The following is a 14,610-nucleotide window of genomic DNA, read 5'->3' as shown; positions in this document are numbered from 1 at the left end:
ACACTCTACATTATTTATTTTAGGTTAGACCAGGCAGCATTCTCCAGCATAGATTTATTTACCTGTCAACGTCAGTTAAAATGCCGGTTTTAATTTAGATGGGCATTATCCAATAACTCGAATTTTACAAGAAGATTATTATGTGTTAGCAGTAAAACATGACACTTTTTTTTTCTATTAGAACACAAGCAGTTAAGGCTCTCTGACGGTGGAAGCCGATGTGCGGGCCGATTGGAGATTTATTACAAAGGGACCTGGGGCTCAGTTTGTGATGATTCCTGGGATCTGACAGACGCTGACGTGGCTTGCAAACAGTTGAGTTGTGGACACGCATTGCGGCTTCCTCTTCCTACTTCGGCTGGAACAGACGCAGACCCAATTTGGTTGAATGAGCTGCAATGTTCTGGGAACGAATCATTTCTCTGGGAATGTCCCCACGCACTGTGGGGTAACCATGACTGTAATCATAAAGAAGATGTGAACATCATGTGCTCTGGTAAATGTCCCATTTTCTTCAGTTATAACCGAAGCTTCATACATAAGATCTGTACCTGAATTACGGAAGAATAGCGCTTCCAAAGATCGTTCGGCCAAATCCCTCTCTGTCATTTATTCTGACCTAAATAACGCTAAGTGAGTTGTCCACCCTATTTTTGATGCGTTTCCTTCTGTTTCTTTCTCTCTTATTTACTTACTTAGTGCATGTTTAAGAATCAAGTATCACATGTCCAGACATAAACGTTCTCCCAACTCTCTGCAAATAAGAACAACAACGTTCCCCTAAAATCGCTATTAGCTCTATGCGTGGGAAAATTATATTTAAAAGCAATGAATAGTAAGATCACGAGCTTTTGATCTCACCAGTTTATATGTTAATTGTTCTGGATAACCAGGTTTCACTACAGCTATATATCATTTAATCTGTTAGTTCCCAAGAAGCACGCAACCACTTTGTGCTTTGTATCAGAATTCCCTCTCTCGGACTCATCAGTTTTGCAGCTAAGCTGTCATTTGCATGTGCATCATGGCATTTATTTTAATTTTCTTACATAATGTACAGCCCTCTTTAGTATTCACGACACAAACCAATTTGCTGCCCCCATAAACTTTCATTGCTTTACTGTCGATTCCAAAATCCAACTAGTTAATGTAAATCCGAAGGGGCAGTGACCCAGCATCAATCCATGTGAACCTCACGATGCAAATTCAGCTATTTAAGTGACGAGGTATTTTACTGCCAGTTTTCTATCCACTTTTTTATTGGTTCCCTGGTCTTTCCTGAGTCAGCAATATGGGAATTTTTTGAAGCACTGACAGTAATCTTCGCATACTGCACCTAAAGCATCCCCCCCCCCCCCTCTTATTATTCTTGCAGCTTCTGCAAATAATTCAACAAGGTCTATCATGTAAATGGTTCGATTTGAAATCAGTGTTGCCTATTCTTGATTATATTGTTTGATTTCAGCTGACCTTTGCAAAATAATTCCGGCAAACCGAGAACTCAACTGCCACAACACATATTAGATACTGTGGAGACATAATTGACAATCTAACAATCTGGATGTTTATTATTTGCTTGACAGACCACAAAGAGTTGCGTTTGGCGAAGGGAGTGCATCGCTGTGAGGGCAGAGTGGAAGTTTTCTATAATGGGACCTGGGGAACAATTTGTTCGGACAACCTGGGTGGAAAAGATGCAGCAGTTATCTGTAAACAGTCGGATTGTGGCATACCCGATTTGATTGACTATGGCTCTCGCCGATTCGGAGTGGGATCCGGGCCTATTTGGCTGGAGAATGTCGAGTGCCTTTCACACGAGTCGACCCTCTGGCAGTGCAAGGCAGATCCGTGGGGTCAACACAACTGTGCTCATGGGGACGATGCAGGTGTCATTTGTTCAGGTAACACAATCAATCATTTTGCTTGCAGGTGTGATTTGAAATATTGATGTAGCTCATGGAGTCAGCATGTTTGTCTTATCAACAGGGGGAGACACACCGAAGCAAGAGCAGGACAGTGCAAACGGCTGCAAGCGAGAATCAGGTGTTTTCCCAACTTTCATAAAACAGCTACCTGATTGTATTCCTCTCTTGTGCTACATCAAGGTTAATAATTTATTTATTGTCTGTGATAAATTCAGGACAAAGTTTGCGCTTGGCTGGAGGTAACAACAACTGCTCGGGGAGAGTGGAAATTTTCTGTAATCGAGCCTGGGGCACGGTTTGTGATGATTCGTGGGGTATGAACGATGCCAGTGTTGTCTGCAGACAGCTGGGCTGTGGCTCCGCTCTAATGGCCTCAGGAGGGGCCGCTTTTGGGCAGGGTAACGGTCCTGTCTGGCTGGATGACGTCAGGTGTGCCGGAAGCGAGTCCATTCTGTTTGACTGCCCTTCTTCGTCATTAGCTCAAGGTGACTGTGATCACAAGGAAGATGCCAGTGTGATTTGCTCCGGTAGGTGTCCCACTCAGCGGTGCGGTTTGGGACTGTTTGACATTGTCCGGCCGACTTTTGCCGAATATAAATCATGTTTTCAGTTGTCTTTCTGACCAACAATGCAAATAATTGTGCCCCTTTTACCACATCTTCATCAGGTCCCGATTTATCTCCGACTTCTCCGCCCACGCCTTCAGGTACGTCTCAGTAATAAATATCAGTTATCATTATGGCTAATTTTACATTGGAATAAAATGTCACACATTGGCATTGCCTTAATTTTTTCAATTGCTAACGACAATATGAATCATGTAAGTATTTAAAAAGCACGGAGAGCATTTTATCTGCTAAAACTTTCATGAATCTTTCATCAAGGACATGAAGATGGAAACACCTCCATCCCTCTGGTGATCTGCATATCACTCAGTGTCCTGTTGATCTGTGAGTTAATCGCACTTTTGGCAGTAATGCTGAGGAGATCATCAATAAAAGGTAAGGCTCAAATCATATCCCTGAACCCATGCTGAGTAATGGATTTTGATTCAAATATCAGAGGGGCTTCTCTTCTCTGCCGCTTTGCACAGAATGACCTCGGTACATTTCAGAAACAAATTAACTTAGCATTGGCCAATGATTTATTTAAAGCCACACGGGAAACAGTAAATATTACATAAATGAGGAAGTTATCTGCATTCATAGTCCTTCTCCATCAGCCAGTGCATGAGATGCGGAATGGGATTTATTTTTGTTGCAATAGATTAAAAAGTTGAATTCAACAAATTGAACTCAGATGGCCTGCACTCTCTGGTAGTAAAGGCGATGGCAGTAGAGATAGTGGGTGCATTAGTTATGATATTCCAATTTTTCCTAGATTCTTGAGAGATACCAGTGGATTGGAAACACGCTAATATGACACCCTTATTCAAAAAAGGAGAGACGCAAAAAGTGGCAAATTTCAGCCCACTTATTTTGACCTCTGTGGTGGGAAGTTGTTGCAGTCAGTCATTAAGCAGGAGATAACTGATCAATGGAAAACAAAGCGGAATTCACCAGGGTCAGCTCGATTTAATGAAGGCCAAATTGTGTTTGACAAACTTGCTAGTTTTGTTTGAGAATTTAAACAGCGAGGTGGATGATGGGGATCATGTGGATGTGGCATATCTAGATTTTAGAAGGCATTGGACACGAGTGTTAGATCCCAGGGGTTGGACACAGAATATTGGCTTGGATAGAGGATTGGTTGAGTGAGAGAAAGCATAGGGTCGGGATAAATGGGTCCTTCTCTGGAGAGCGAGCGAAATGGAACACGAGGGATGACGCAGGGTTCAGTTTTCAACCTTTACAATCTATGTAAATGGCCTGTGATTAGGGCCAGAGTGCAACATAGCGAGATTCGCGGATGATCCGAAAATGAGTGGGAAAGCAGGCTCTGATGAGATTATAGAGTTTACAGATGGATATTGATAGGCTAGGAGAATGGGCTAGAACGTGGCAGATGGAGCTTAATGTGGCTACGTGTGTGGTCATCCATTTTCGCCAGTAAAAATTAAAAGGGTAAATGATTATTCAAATGGGAAGCATATTCAAACTGTGTCAGTACAGAGGGATTTGGGTGTCCTTGTGCGTGAATGTGCAGGTGCAGCATTTAATATGAAAGGCAAATCGAATATTGGCATTTATTGCAAAAGGACAGGATTTTAAATGTAAATAAATGTTCTTAACAATGGATAAGACCTTGGTGAGACCACACCTTGAGTATTGTGTCCAGATTTGGCCTCCATACCTGATGAAGGATGTGTTGACACTGGAAGCAGTTGAGAGGATGTTCACCAGATTGATTCCAGGGACGAATGGGCTACCATACGAGGAGCGTTTGAATAACTTGGGCTTTTACTCGCTGGATATCAAAAGAAAAAGCGGGGGGCGGGGGGGACGGGACGGATCTGATTGAGGTACATAAAATGCTAAAGGGATTGATGAGGTGAATGTTGAACAGATATTCCCCTTTGTTGGAGAGTCTAAAACAAAGGCTCATAGATTAAGAGTGAGACGAAGTCGTTCAAAATCTGAGGTGAGTGATCAATTCTCTCAGAGGGTTGTGAACATGTGGAAAGACTGCCCAGAGTGCAGGGGAGACAGAATCTGTCAGCAGATTCAAGAAAGGAACAAATGTTTCTCAATTAAAGCTGGATAAAGCTCGTATGGAGCAGGCAGGTTTTCTGGATTTGACCTGTTTTTAGATCAGCCATGATCATACAGAATGGTGGAGCGGGCTCAAATGGCTGAAATGCCTACTCTCGCTCCTAATTCCTATGTCCCTCAAAATTCCTATGTTCCTACGTGTTCATTAATGATTTAGCAACTGACATTATGTTTCCACTTACAATTGGTTGCAAACCAACACTGAGTTTCTTTTTCGTGTCAAGTTCTCTAACGGTGCTCTACCCATTTTGAGACGTGATGGTATGATTTTCCACAATTATCAATGCCAATACTGCATCCCATCAAAACTATCGCACTAATATTACAGGACCTATGCCGGTGGTATTGTGAGTAGCCTCCCGGTCACTGAGTCAGATGCTCCACGTTCGGTCCCAAGAATTTATAGGAACAAAGTGTCAGCACTTCCTGTAAAATCCTTCCAAGGCAACAATGTCAGGCAGTGAGAGCGGGACATATTCCTGTTCGGCTATGCTTCGTATGGAGGGGCGCCCCTCTGGCGACAGGTTACCGACCTGCTCCATGTTAAAACATGGCCATGGAATCTAATGACCTTTGATTATGTGATCTACCTTTTGCACCACCAGTTTTGAACAGATGAACAAAACTACTGCATATATCTGAATTCACACCAAGTTCTATTGATTCATATCTTATGCGCTAACCTTTCTTGGTTTCTAAATGCCTCAGTGTTCCTTATGATGGAGACAGAGGTACCATCACTAGATTGGTGATACAGAGAAACAAGATAAATTCTGCGGGACGCTGGTTTGAATCTAACCTCGACATTGAGTGAGATCTGAAATCAATAAAAATCAGAAACAGAAATATAGTTCCAGAATGCAACAATATGCTAACCATCCCGATCTTCCTCCAACAGATCCACATTCTGCTTTGTACCAAGCCATTTATGAAGAAATAGATATTGTTCCTTCCGAGAAGCTATACACTCAGTCTCGTGTTTCAGGTTTGTGTTTTTTTTTAAACCCAAGCTACACTGGCCGCATACACAGAGCCTAATTACAGGGACAGGTTAGTATTTGGGAAAATACTTGGATACGGTCGTCTTTTTTTGGTAAAATGGGTAGTTTTGAAACCATTTTTGGTCCGATTCAAAGCTGAATAACAAGAACAAGCAAAAAACAAATGTAAACATTAAGTATAAAGACACACCACCAATGCAAACATGCAAAAACAACGGGGGAAATGGAGTGGAGGAGTGAACTGAGCCAAGCGAGATGAGGAATCGGGAAAAAAAGATGACGTAATTAGTTAAGATGACAAATGGGGACTACTATATTCGTGAATATTGGAGTGTTAACTAAAATAGCAAAATATTCAATCAAAACAGGAATAAAATGTCAATTCAGAATTAACTTCAGGTAGTTCCGAGGGACAATTTTTACTAACAGTCAACAATGCTGAAATGGCACATATTACTCAGTTGTTTCAGTTTATTCCAGAGATAACACTTAAGTACATGACTTCACAAGATGTGTTTGGGAATGGTATCAACAGGTAGAAACAAAAACGAACTAAAAACATCAACATCAACATCATTTACATCCATGCATTTTCAAAGAAAGGGAAATTCTAGCAGAGGCAGCATTGCAGCTTTTCAGCGAATCATTACTAAAGGGTGTAATGCCAGGGTCCTGGCGGAAAGCAAATATTGATGTTATGATTCGGAAAGACAAAGGAGAATGCCAGGAAAATAGAGATGAATTTGCTGAACATTATTGGGAGGAAAATTAATCAAATTTCGATAAAATGAGGAAAGAAAATATCTACATTAAAGCAATAGAAAGAAGTCAGTACACCTCATGTAATCAACGTCATCAAAATCTCAAAAAAAAAGTCATCAGAGTCGATAGGGTAAAGATAATAACCATATTTTCCTCACGCCCAAAATTCGTTTGGGAAACTGCCATCTCATACACTAATGAATGGGACAATGACATACCTGTCAGCTCTCTTTCAGTAGGTACCAGTTTTTTCTCTCCCTCAAAGTTTCCAGATCCATGTTCCATTCCAGAACTTCAACAGGTAAATAAAGCTGACACTCCGGTGCCCTGCTGAGCGAGTTGCTGCACACTTGGCCATATGATCTTTCATAGAAGCTGTTCACCCAATGGCCAAGATGCCTTCTCTATTGGATATAAATGATCAGTTGACCATGCTAAAGAAGACTTGAATTAGCAGGTTTGCCCGGAACAACATTTATCACTTAAGCAAATTCAGAAAATCAGATTACCACTTCATTATTAAATTGTTGTTATTTACCGTGAAAGATTGCAGTGCACAAATTGTCTTTTGAGTTCCCACATTGCAAAGACGACATTTCAAAACTACTTCATTAGCTGTAAAGTGTTTGAAACCGGCTGGCAGTGAATAGCCTATACAAGTCTTTACTTCCTGTGTATGGAATCATGGGGAAGGCGTAAAATTGGTATGGACTGGCTGCAATAAAGTTATCAAATTGAGGGGTAAAATGTGTTTCTATAGACGGAAGACAATTAGAATTGGTGTCCCAGATGAATACGGCACTGGGATCACTTGTTTATAATTTATCTATTCAAAACTGCATTTTAACGATGGTAGCTTTTTTTGGAAAGAAAAGTAGCCAAGGGGATTACAAGAAAACATTCATAAACTTGCTATAACGGACATCAGATTTGAAAATGAAGCTCAATATATTTAACTGATAAATGATAACTTGGTGAGAAAAAACACACTGTAATATATTACATAGAAGAAGAAATTACAAAGAACAAAGAACAATACAGCACAGGAACAGGCCCTTCGGCCCTCCAAGCCCGTGCCGCTCCCTGGTCCAAACTAGACCATTCTTTTGTATCCCTCCATTAAATGCCATAGTTCATAAAATTGACTGAAGATGCAAAAGTACACAATTAATTCTTAGCAGGCAGAAAAGTTCACCAGAAGCCAAAACAAACACAAAAGTTCATTTCTAAAACAAACAAAAGAGCGGGAAATGCTGGACAAAGTCAGCAGATCTGGAGAGAGAACAAATCCAACACTTTGAGTGACAATGACTCGTTTTCATGCCTCGCCTGCTGACATCTGGCATTTTCTGTTTTTGTTTCCGATTTCAAACATTGACACAATATGTTGCGTTGATAAAATGTTCAAAAGTGAATTGTAAGTCAGTCGAACATTGTTCTGATGCAATTTTGAGTGGATTGTATGGCTCTTAACAGAATTTAGTCAAACAATGGAGGAATCAGGAGAGGGTTGAAAACAATTTACAAAGACATTGGCAGTACGAAGGGCTGAGACCTATCCGGAATGGCTGAACAAAGTTAAAAAAAAACGAGATCCTATTGAGCCTATTCATGCTCTTCTCTTGTGTCTTGCACGGGGCTTCCATGATTGGAAAATAAACGTTTATTTATTCGTCACAAGTAGGCTTAAATTAACAGTGCAATGAAGTTACTGTGAAAATCCCAAATGTTTTCACTACTGCTGGCGACACGGTGGCACAATGGTTAGCACTGCTGCCTCATAGCTCCAGGGACCTGGGTTCAATTCCCGGCTTGGTTCACAGTCTGTCGAGTTTGCACCTTCCCCCCGTGTCGGCGAGGCTTTCCTCTGGGTGCTCCCGATTCCTTCCATTTGGTGCGCATTTGGTTGATTGGCTGTGCTAAATTGTCCCTTAGTGCAAGTTGGAGCGATTAGTAGCGTCAATATGTGGGATTGCGGGGATAGAGCCTGGGTGAGATTATTGTTGGTGCAAACGCGATGGGTCAAATAGCTTTCCTCTGCACGATCGGGTATCTATGATTCTGTGGATTTTCATCTGAGGATAAAAGGCAGGGGGATAATACGGAAGGGAGAAGTGATTCTGGATCATAAAAGTCAGTCCACTGACCCAGACATAATGGATTTTTCCTTACATTATTCCCTGTTCTCTGATTTCTCACACATTATGTCTCCTAAGGGACTGGACATTTCGGAGCCAGAGCAACATTTTTGTCCAATAAGGTGGTGCTGGTTCTTCACCTTGAACCACTACAGTCAGTCTGCTGACTGTTCTCCCAAACTGGCGCCATGGTCAAATGCCAGGATATTGCCACAGAGGCGATGAAGTTGTTGTGATCTCGACTCTGACTTTCTGAACCACTCTCTGCCATGATAACTTCGTAATGACTCGACAAACAATTTGCCAACCAACCAATTATTTTGTGCTTACCAGTTTCTTCAAGCATTGACTCCTCCAATCAGATTGAATATTACGCCAGTCACCGTTTGGGAGTCACGGATCCTGGATCAGAATATCCAGAAGTGGAATCCTCCTCTATTCAGGGTAGGTCGAAGTTCACATTCTACCATTTCCTTCCGAGCCTTCTCACTCTGTAATATGTGAAATAGCTTCTGAAATCTCCAAATGTGTACACCCTGACGTGTACAACATGAAATGACAGTGCCAAGTAGCTCAGATATTGCAGAATGATTTCAGTTACAGAAACTTTGAGTCTGAAACAATGTCTTATCATCGTTCCCAACAATTGAAATTATTATTTTTTTAAAGTACCATGTATCTCCCCAGAAGCCTCTCTTGGCTGTGAATTGTGTATTGGTTTGTGGGATCGGTGACTCATTGGAAACGGTATAAATTTGAACGAAAATTGAAAAATACTACACAAAATTTCGTCCAATAATTCTCCATGCTCTAATTCACTGGCCTCCACGCCACAATAGATCAATGTCTCTGTCACGTCATGACTGCGGAAATACACATTTAAGGATATCATTCCAACTGTCCTTCATTACTAATTAACTTCAATTTAAATACTTTTACCTCTCAGCTCCTGCTTTGACAGACTATGACGATGCTGAGACTGAAACCATTGACTCTCAGAGGGGGCACTTGCTGCTGAACCACGGCCCTGATGGTATCTTCACTTTGACAAGTTCCAGCGGTGATCTCGGCACTCTGGGTGAGATAAATCTTTGATTGTTCCGTATCTTTGACAGTCGCTCGGGATCAGTACATGATAAATTTAGGGAACATTAAAACTGACAAAGCCCCAGGGCCTGATGGCATCTATCCTCGACTGCTCAGGGAGACGAGAGGTGAAATTGCTGGGCCTCTGACGGAAATCTTTGTCGCTTCTTTGGACACGGGTGAGGTCCCTGAGGATTGGAGGATAGCGAATGTGGTCCCGTTGTTTAAGAAGGGTAGCAGGGATAACCCAGGAAATTATAGGCCGGTGAGCTTGACGTCCGTGGTAGGGAAGTTGTTGGAGAGGATTCTTAGAGACAGGATGTATGTGCATTTAGAACGGAACAATCTCATTAGTGACAGACAGCATGGTTTTGTAAGAGGGAGGTCGTGCCTTACAAATTTGGTGGAGTTTTTTGAGTAGTGACAAAAACGGTTGATGAAGGAAGGGCCTTGGATGTCATCTGTATGGATTTCAGGAAGGCATTTGACAAAGTCCCACATGGCAGGTTGGTTAAGAAGGTTAAGGATCATGGGATACAAGGAGAAGTGGCTAGATGGGAGGAGAACTGGCTTGGCCATAGGAGACAGAGGATAGTGGTCGAAGGGTCTTTTTCCGGCTGGAGGTCTGTAACCAGTGGTGTTCCGCAGGGCTCTGTACTGGGACCTCTGCTATTTGTGATATATATAAATGATTTGGAAGAAGGTGTAACTGGTGTAATCAGCAAGTTTGCGGATGACACGAAGATGGCTGGAATTGCGGATAGCGAAGAGCATTGTCGGGCAATACAGCAGGATATAGATAGGCTGGAAAATTGGGCGCAGAGGTGGCAGATGGAATTTAATCCGGATAAATGCGAAGTGATGCATTTTGGAAGAAATAATGTAGGGAGGAGTTATACAATAAATGGCAGAGTCATCAGGAGTATAGAAACACAGAGGGACCTAGGTGTGCAAGTCCACAAATCCTTGAAGGTGGCAACACAGGTGGAGAAGGTGGTGAAGAAGGCATATGGTATGCTTGCCTTTATAGGATGGGGTATAGAGTATAAAAGCTGGAGTCTGATGATGCAGCTGTATAGAACACTGGTTAGGCCACATTTGGAGTACTGCGTCCAGTTCTGGTCGCCGCACTACCAGAAGGACGTGGAGGCTTTGGAGAGAGTGCAGAGAAGGTTTACCAGGATGTTGCCTGGTATGGAGGGTCTTAGCTATGAGGAGAGATTGGGTAGACTGGGGTTGTTCTCCTTGGAAAGACGGAGAATGAGGGGAGATCTAATAGAGGTTTACAAGATTATGAAGGGTATAGATAGGGTGAACAGTGGGAAGCTTTTACCCAGGTCGGAGGTGACGATCACGAGGGGTCACGGGCTCAAGCTGAGAGGGGCGAAGTATAACTCAGACATCAGAGGGACGTTTTTTACATAGAGGGTGGGGGGGGCCTGGAATGCACTGCCAAGTAGGGTGGTGGAGGCAGGCACGGTGACATCGTTTAAGACTTACCTGGATAGTCACATGAGCAGCCTGGGAATGGAGGGATACAAACTATTGGTCTAGTTGGACCAAGGAGCGGCACAGGCTTGGAGGGGCGAAGGGCCTGTTTCCTGTGCTGTACTGTTCTTTGTTCTTTGTTATAAATTAGAACAGGATGAGGCCGTTCAGCCCCTCGAGCCTGGGCCGCCCTTCAGTGGATCATTACTGATCAGACATTCATCATATTGACTCTCTTGCCCTTTTCCGTATCCCTCGTTTCCTTTACTGACCAATAATATACCTAGCAAAGTCTTAAATGTGCACAAGGACTCTGCCTCCTCAGCTCTCTGTGGCAACGAGTTCCAAAGATTAACAACCCGCTGAGAGGAGAAAAAAACTTCAAATGTCAGTCTTAAGTTGGTGCCCCTTTATTCTGATTCTGCGCAGTCTGGTGCTAGAATATTTAATGGGGGCAGCATCCTCTCAGAATTTATCCTGTCGTTCCCGATAAGAATCCTGTGTTTCAGAGTGATCACCTCTCATTCTTCTGAATAAAAATGCGAATAGCGGCAACCTATTTAGCCTGTCCTCCTAAAACTATCCCTTGATGCCTGCGATCATCCCAGGGGCCTTTCTCTGAACTGTCCCGAATCAAATGCTCAGTACTCCAGTTGTGGTCTTTCCAGTATCAGGTAATGATTTCCTGAGACCCCTGTTGCTGCCCTTCTGTGATTCGTGCACACGTACCGCTAAGTTCCTGTGTATTTTAGCTCCCTGTAGTTTTTCTCCAATTAAATAATTCAATGTTATTTTGTTTTCCCTTCTGAATAAAGTAACTTTTCATTTTACGCTTTGCGACAATTTTTGCCCGTTCACTTGACCTATCAATATATCTTTGTAAAATGTTTGCAGTCCTCTCAAAACATGTCTATCGACCAATTTTACGACCGTCTCTGAATTTGTCTTCAGTAGGTTTGCATCCTTCCTCCAAGTTATTAAAATATGTTGTAAAAAGTTGCGTCAAGCAGTCATCCCTATAGAACCCTACTGGCTACAGGTCGCCAAACTGAAAAATAACCCCTTATTCCCACTTGCTGTCTCCTGCTCTCCAGCCAATTCTCTATCAATGCCAATATATTACCTCCAAAACCATGAGCTCGTATGTTCTGACTTAGTCTTTTGTGAGCCATTCTGCTGAAGACTTCTGGAAGTCCAAATGCAACACGTTGACTGCTTCTGCACTACCCAATCAGATTGACACATTTTTTGAAATTTTTAATAAATTGTCAAGATTTTCCGTACTTGAAGACACACAGACTCTGCTTGATTAGATTATGATTTTACAAATGTGCTGTTGTTACTTCCTTAAAAATTGGTTTCAACATTTTACAAACGATTGATGTTGGGGTTATCTATTGTTAGCTGTTTCCTTCCTCCCTCTGCCTTTGTGAATAGAGGTGTCACATTGGCAGTTTTCCCTTCCTCAAGCCCTTCTTCATCATCCAAGGATTTCTGGAAGATTGCAATCAATGCATCCATTGTGGCTACAATGATTATAATTGCAAGGCCATTGGATTTATTCCCCCTTATGCCCATTAGTTCGTCCAGTATTTATTCTCTCGTGATGGACATGGTACTTAATTCCTCCGCCACATTCTGTAGTATTGATGGCGTGTTGGAAATATATTCCATCATATAGAATGGTGCAAAATATCTGTTGAACTCCTCTACCATTTCCTCGTTCCCCCAAACGACTTCCCCAGAATCATTTTTCTAAGGAGAAATGGTTTACTTTAAGCTCTCTGCCTTTTTGTATATTCAGTGAAGATCTTCTGCCAGTTTTTATATTTCTTGCCAGCTGTAGTATTTTTTTTCTCTCTATAATATATTTTTCTAACTTATTTGCTGGATTCTGAATGTCTCCCAGTCTTTGGGCTTTTAAATGACATATGTTTCCTGATATTTGCCTTTAAAATCAATTCTCGACTTCAATTCCATGGTGAGCCATGATTGGTTTATCCCTCTCTTAGGATCTTTAATCCTTCTGAGAATATATTTGTGTGGAGAGTCATGAATTGCCTCCATAAATTCCGGACACTGCGTGCTTACTGTCTTCCTCGCTAATCTATCCGCCCAGTTTACTTCATCTAACTCTATGCTCACATTGGATTTTATTTTATTCAAACATCGCTGTTTTCAACACAAAATTCTCACTTTCAAACTGATAATTTAACTCCATCATGTTTTGATCGCAGCTTCCCAGGGGATCCTTTATGCCGCAGTCATTTATTGAAGCTGCCTCTTTAACCATCACCAGAGTCAAGATTGGTTGTTCCCTGATTTTCACCATGATATATTGTTCCAGTAATCTATCCACAATGTCCTCTGTGACATTGTGGCTGCAGCTCTCCTTCCCAACTTTATTAAAACAATCAACACAATGATTAAATTGAAACACAATTATTGGTCTATTATTTTTACATGCTCCTACTTGTTGGTATATTGCTTTTCCTGCGACGTGGATATTGTTTCACGGTGTATCCTATCCTACTACCAATGCATTTTTTCCCTTCCTGTTCTCTACCTCCATCCTCACGGACCCTATTTCATCTATGCCGAGATGCTCTTTCACAAAAGTGTTCATCAGTAACAGCCCTTAGTAACAGTGCTACCCCACCATATTCTCCTTCCCTCCTGGCATTGTGAAAGGTCGAATGTCACTGAAAATTCAGTTCCCAGCTTTGATTTACTTGCAACCAAGTCTTCGTAAAAGATATTCGGTCAAATCCAGGTACCTTAGTTTGCGCTGTCGTTTAACCTATTCTGAATTCCTTGTGCATTAAAATATAAAGCGTTAGGATTGCCTTGCTGCCATTATTAATCCTTTATGTGCTGTGACCATATTTGCCCCTCGTCGTTGATTATCCGAGCTCCCGATGTTGCATTTTACTGTTCTCTCTTTTATTACTGTTTCTCGTGTTTCTCTTTCCTATGTTACAGTTTGCGTTCCCATCCGCTTGTCATTCCATTTTATTCCTTCCTAATCACACGATCAAATACTCGCCACAGGACCGCATTTCCTGTCCAGGCCAGGTGCAACCCATCCAATTTGTTTTAATCCCACCCGCTCCCCACCAACACCCCCCCCCCCCCCCACCTCCCTCCCCACCCCCCCCCCCACCCACCCCCGCTCCCCGTACCCCCAGAACCGGCCTCAACGTCCCAGGAATCTAAAACCCGTCACCATAGCACCATTTCCCCAGCCGGGTATCAGCTGATATGTCCTTCTGCACATTGACGAACACATGGAGCTGATAGTAACTCTGAAATCACTACAGTTGAGGTAATACTTTTCAATTTCCATCCCAACTCCCCATATTCGGCTTTTTGGATCGATTTTTTTTTTACCCATTTGATTAATACCGATGCAAATCTTGACAAGTGGCTGCTCAGCGCCCGCTGCACAACATCCTCTTACCGCTCTGAGACTTCCTTGACCCCGAGCACCAGGGACACG

The 14,610-nt window shown here is 42.3% G+C and overlaps 1 protein-coding gene across 2 annotated transcripts in view; it reads left to right on the top strand.

The window, feature by feature from the left end:
• The window catches only part of LOC144485259 (scavenger receptor cysteine-rich domain-containing protein DMBT1-like), a 33,163-nt gene that overhangs the window by 16,614 nt on the left and 1,939 nt on the right, over window positions 1-14,610 (top strand). The window contains exons 6-14 of one of the 2 annotated variants that reach the window (XM_078203475.1): window positions 182-496; window positions 1,584-1,901; window positions 1,987-2,043; window positions 2,141-2,452; window positions 2,593-2,631; window positions 2,810-2,926; window positions 5,535-5,621; window positions 8,871-8,981; window positions 9,484-9,615. In XM_078203475.1, the coding sequence (XP_078059601.1) occupies window positions 182-496; window positions 1,584-1,901; window positions 1,987-2,043; window positions 2,141-2,452; window positions 2,593-2,631; window positions 2,810-2,926; window positions 5,535-5,621; window positions 8,871-8,981; window positions 9,484-9,615 (1,488 nt within the window). The remainder of the gene's footprint in view (window positions 1-181; window positions 497-1,583; window positions 1,902-1,986; window positions 2,044-2,140; window positions 2,453-2,592; window positions 2,632-2,809; window positions 2,927-5,534; window positions 5,622-8,870; window positions 8,982-9,483; window positions 9,616-14,610) is intronic. The other variant, XM_078203476.1, reaches the window with a different exon arrangement.

This window comes from Mustelus asterias, unplaced genomic scaffold (assembly GCF_964213995.1).
Source record: "Mustelus asterias unplaced genomic scaffold, sMusAst1.hap1.1 HAP1_SCAFFOLD_178, whole genome shotgun sequence".
NCBI classification, from domain to species: Eukaryota; Metazoa; Chordata; class Chondrichthyes; order Carcharhiniformes; family Triakidae; genus Mustelus; species Mustelus asterias.
Note: the sequence above shows the minus strand (reverse complement) of the source record. Positions and strands in the feature narration are given on the sequence as shown.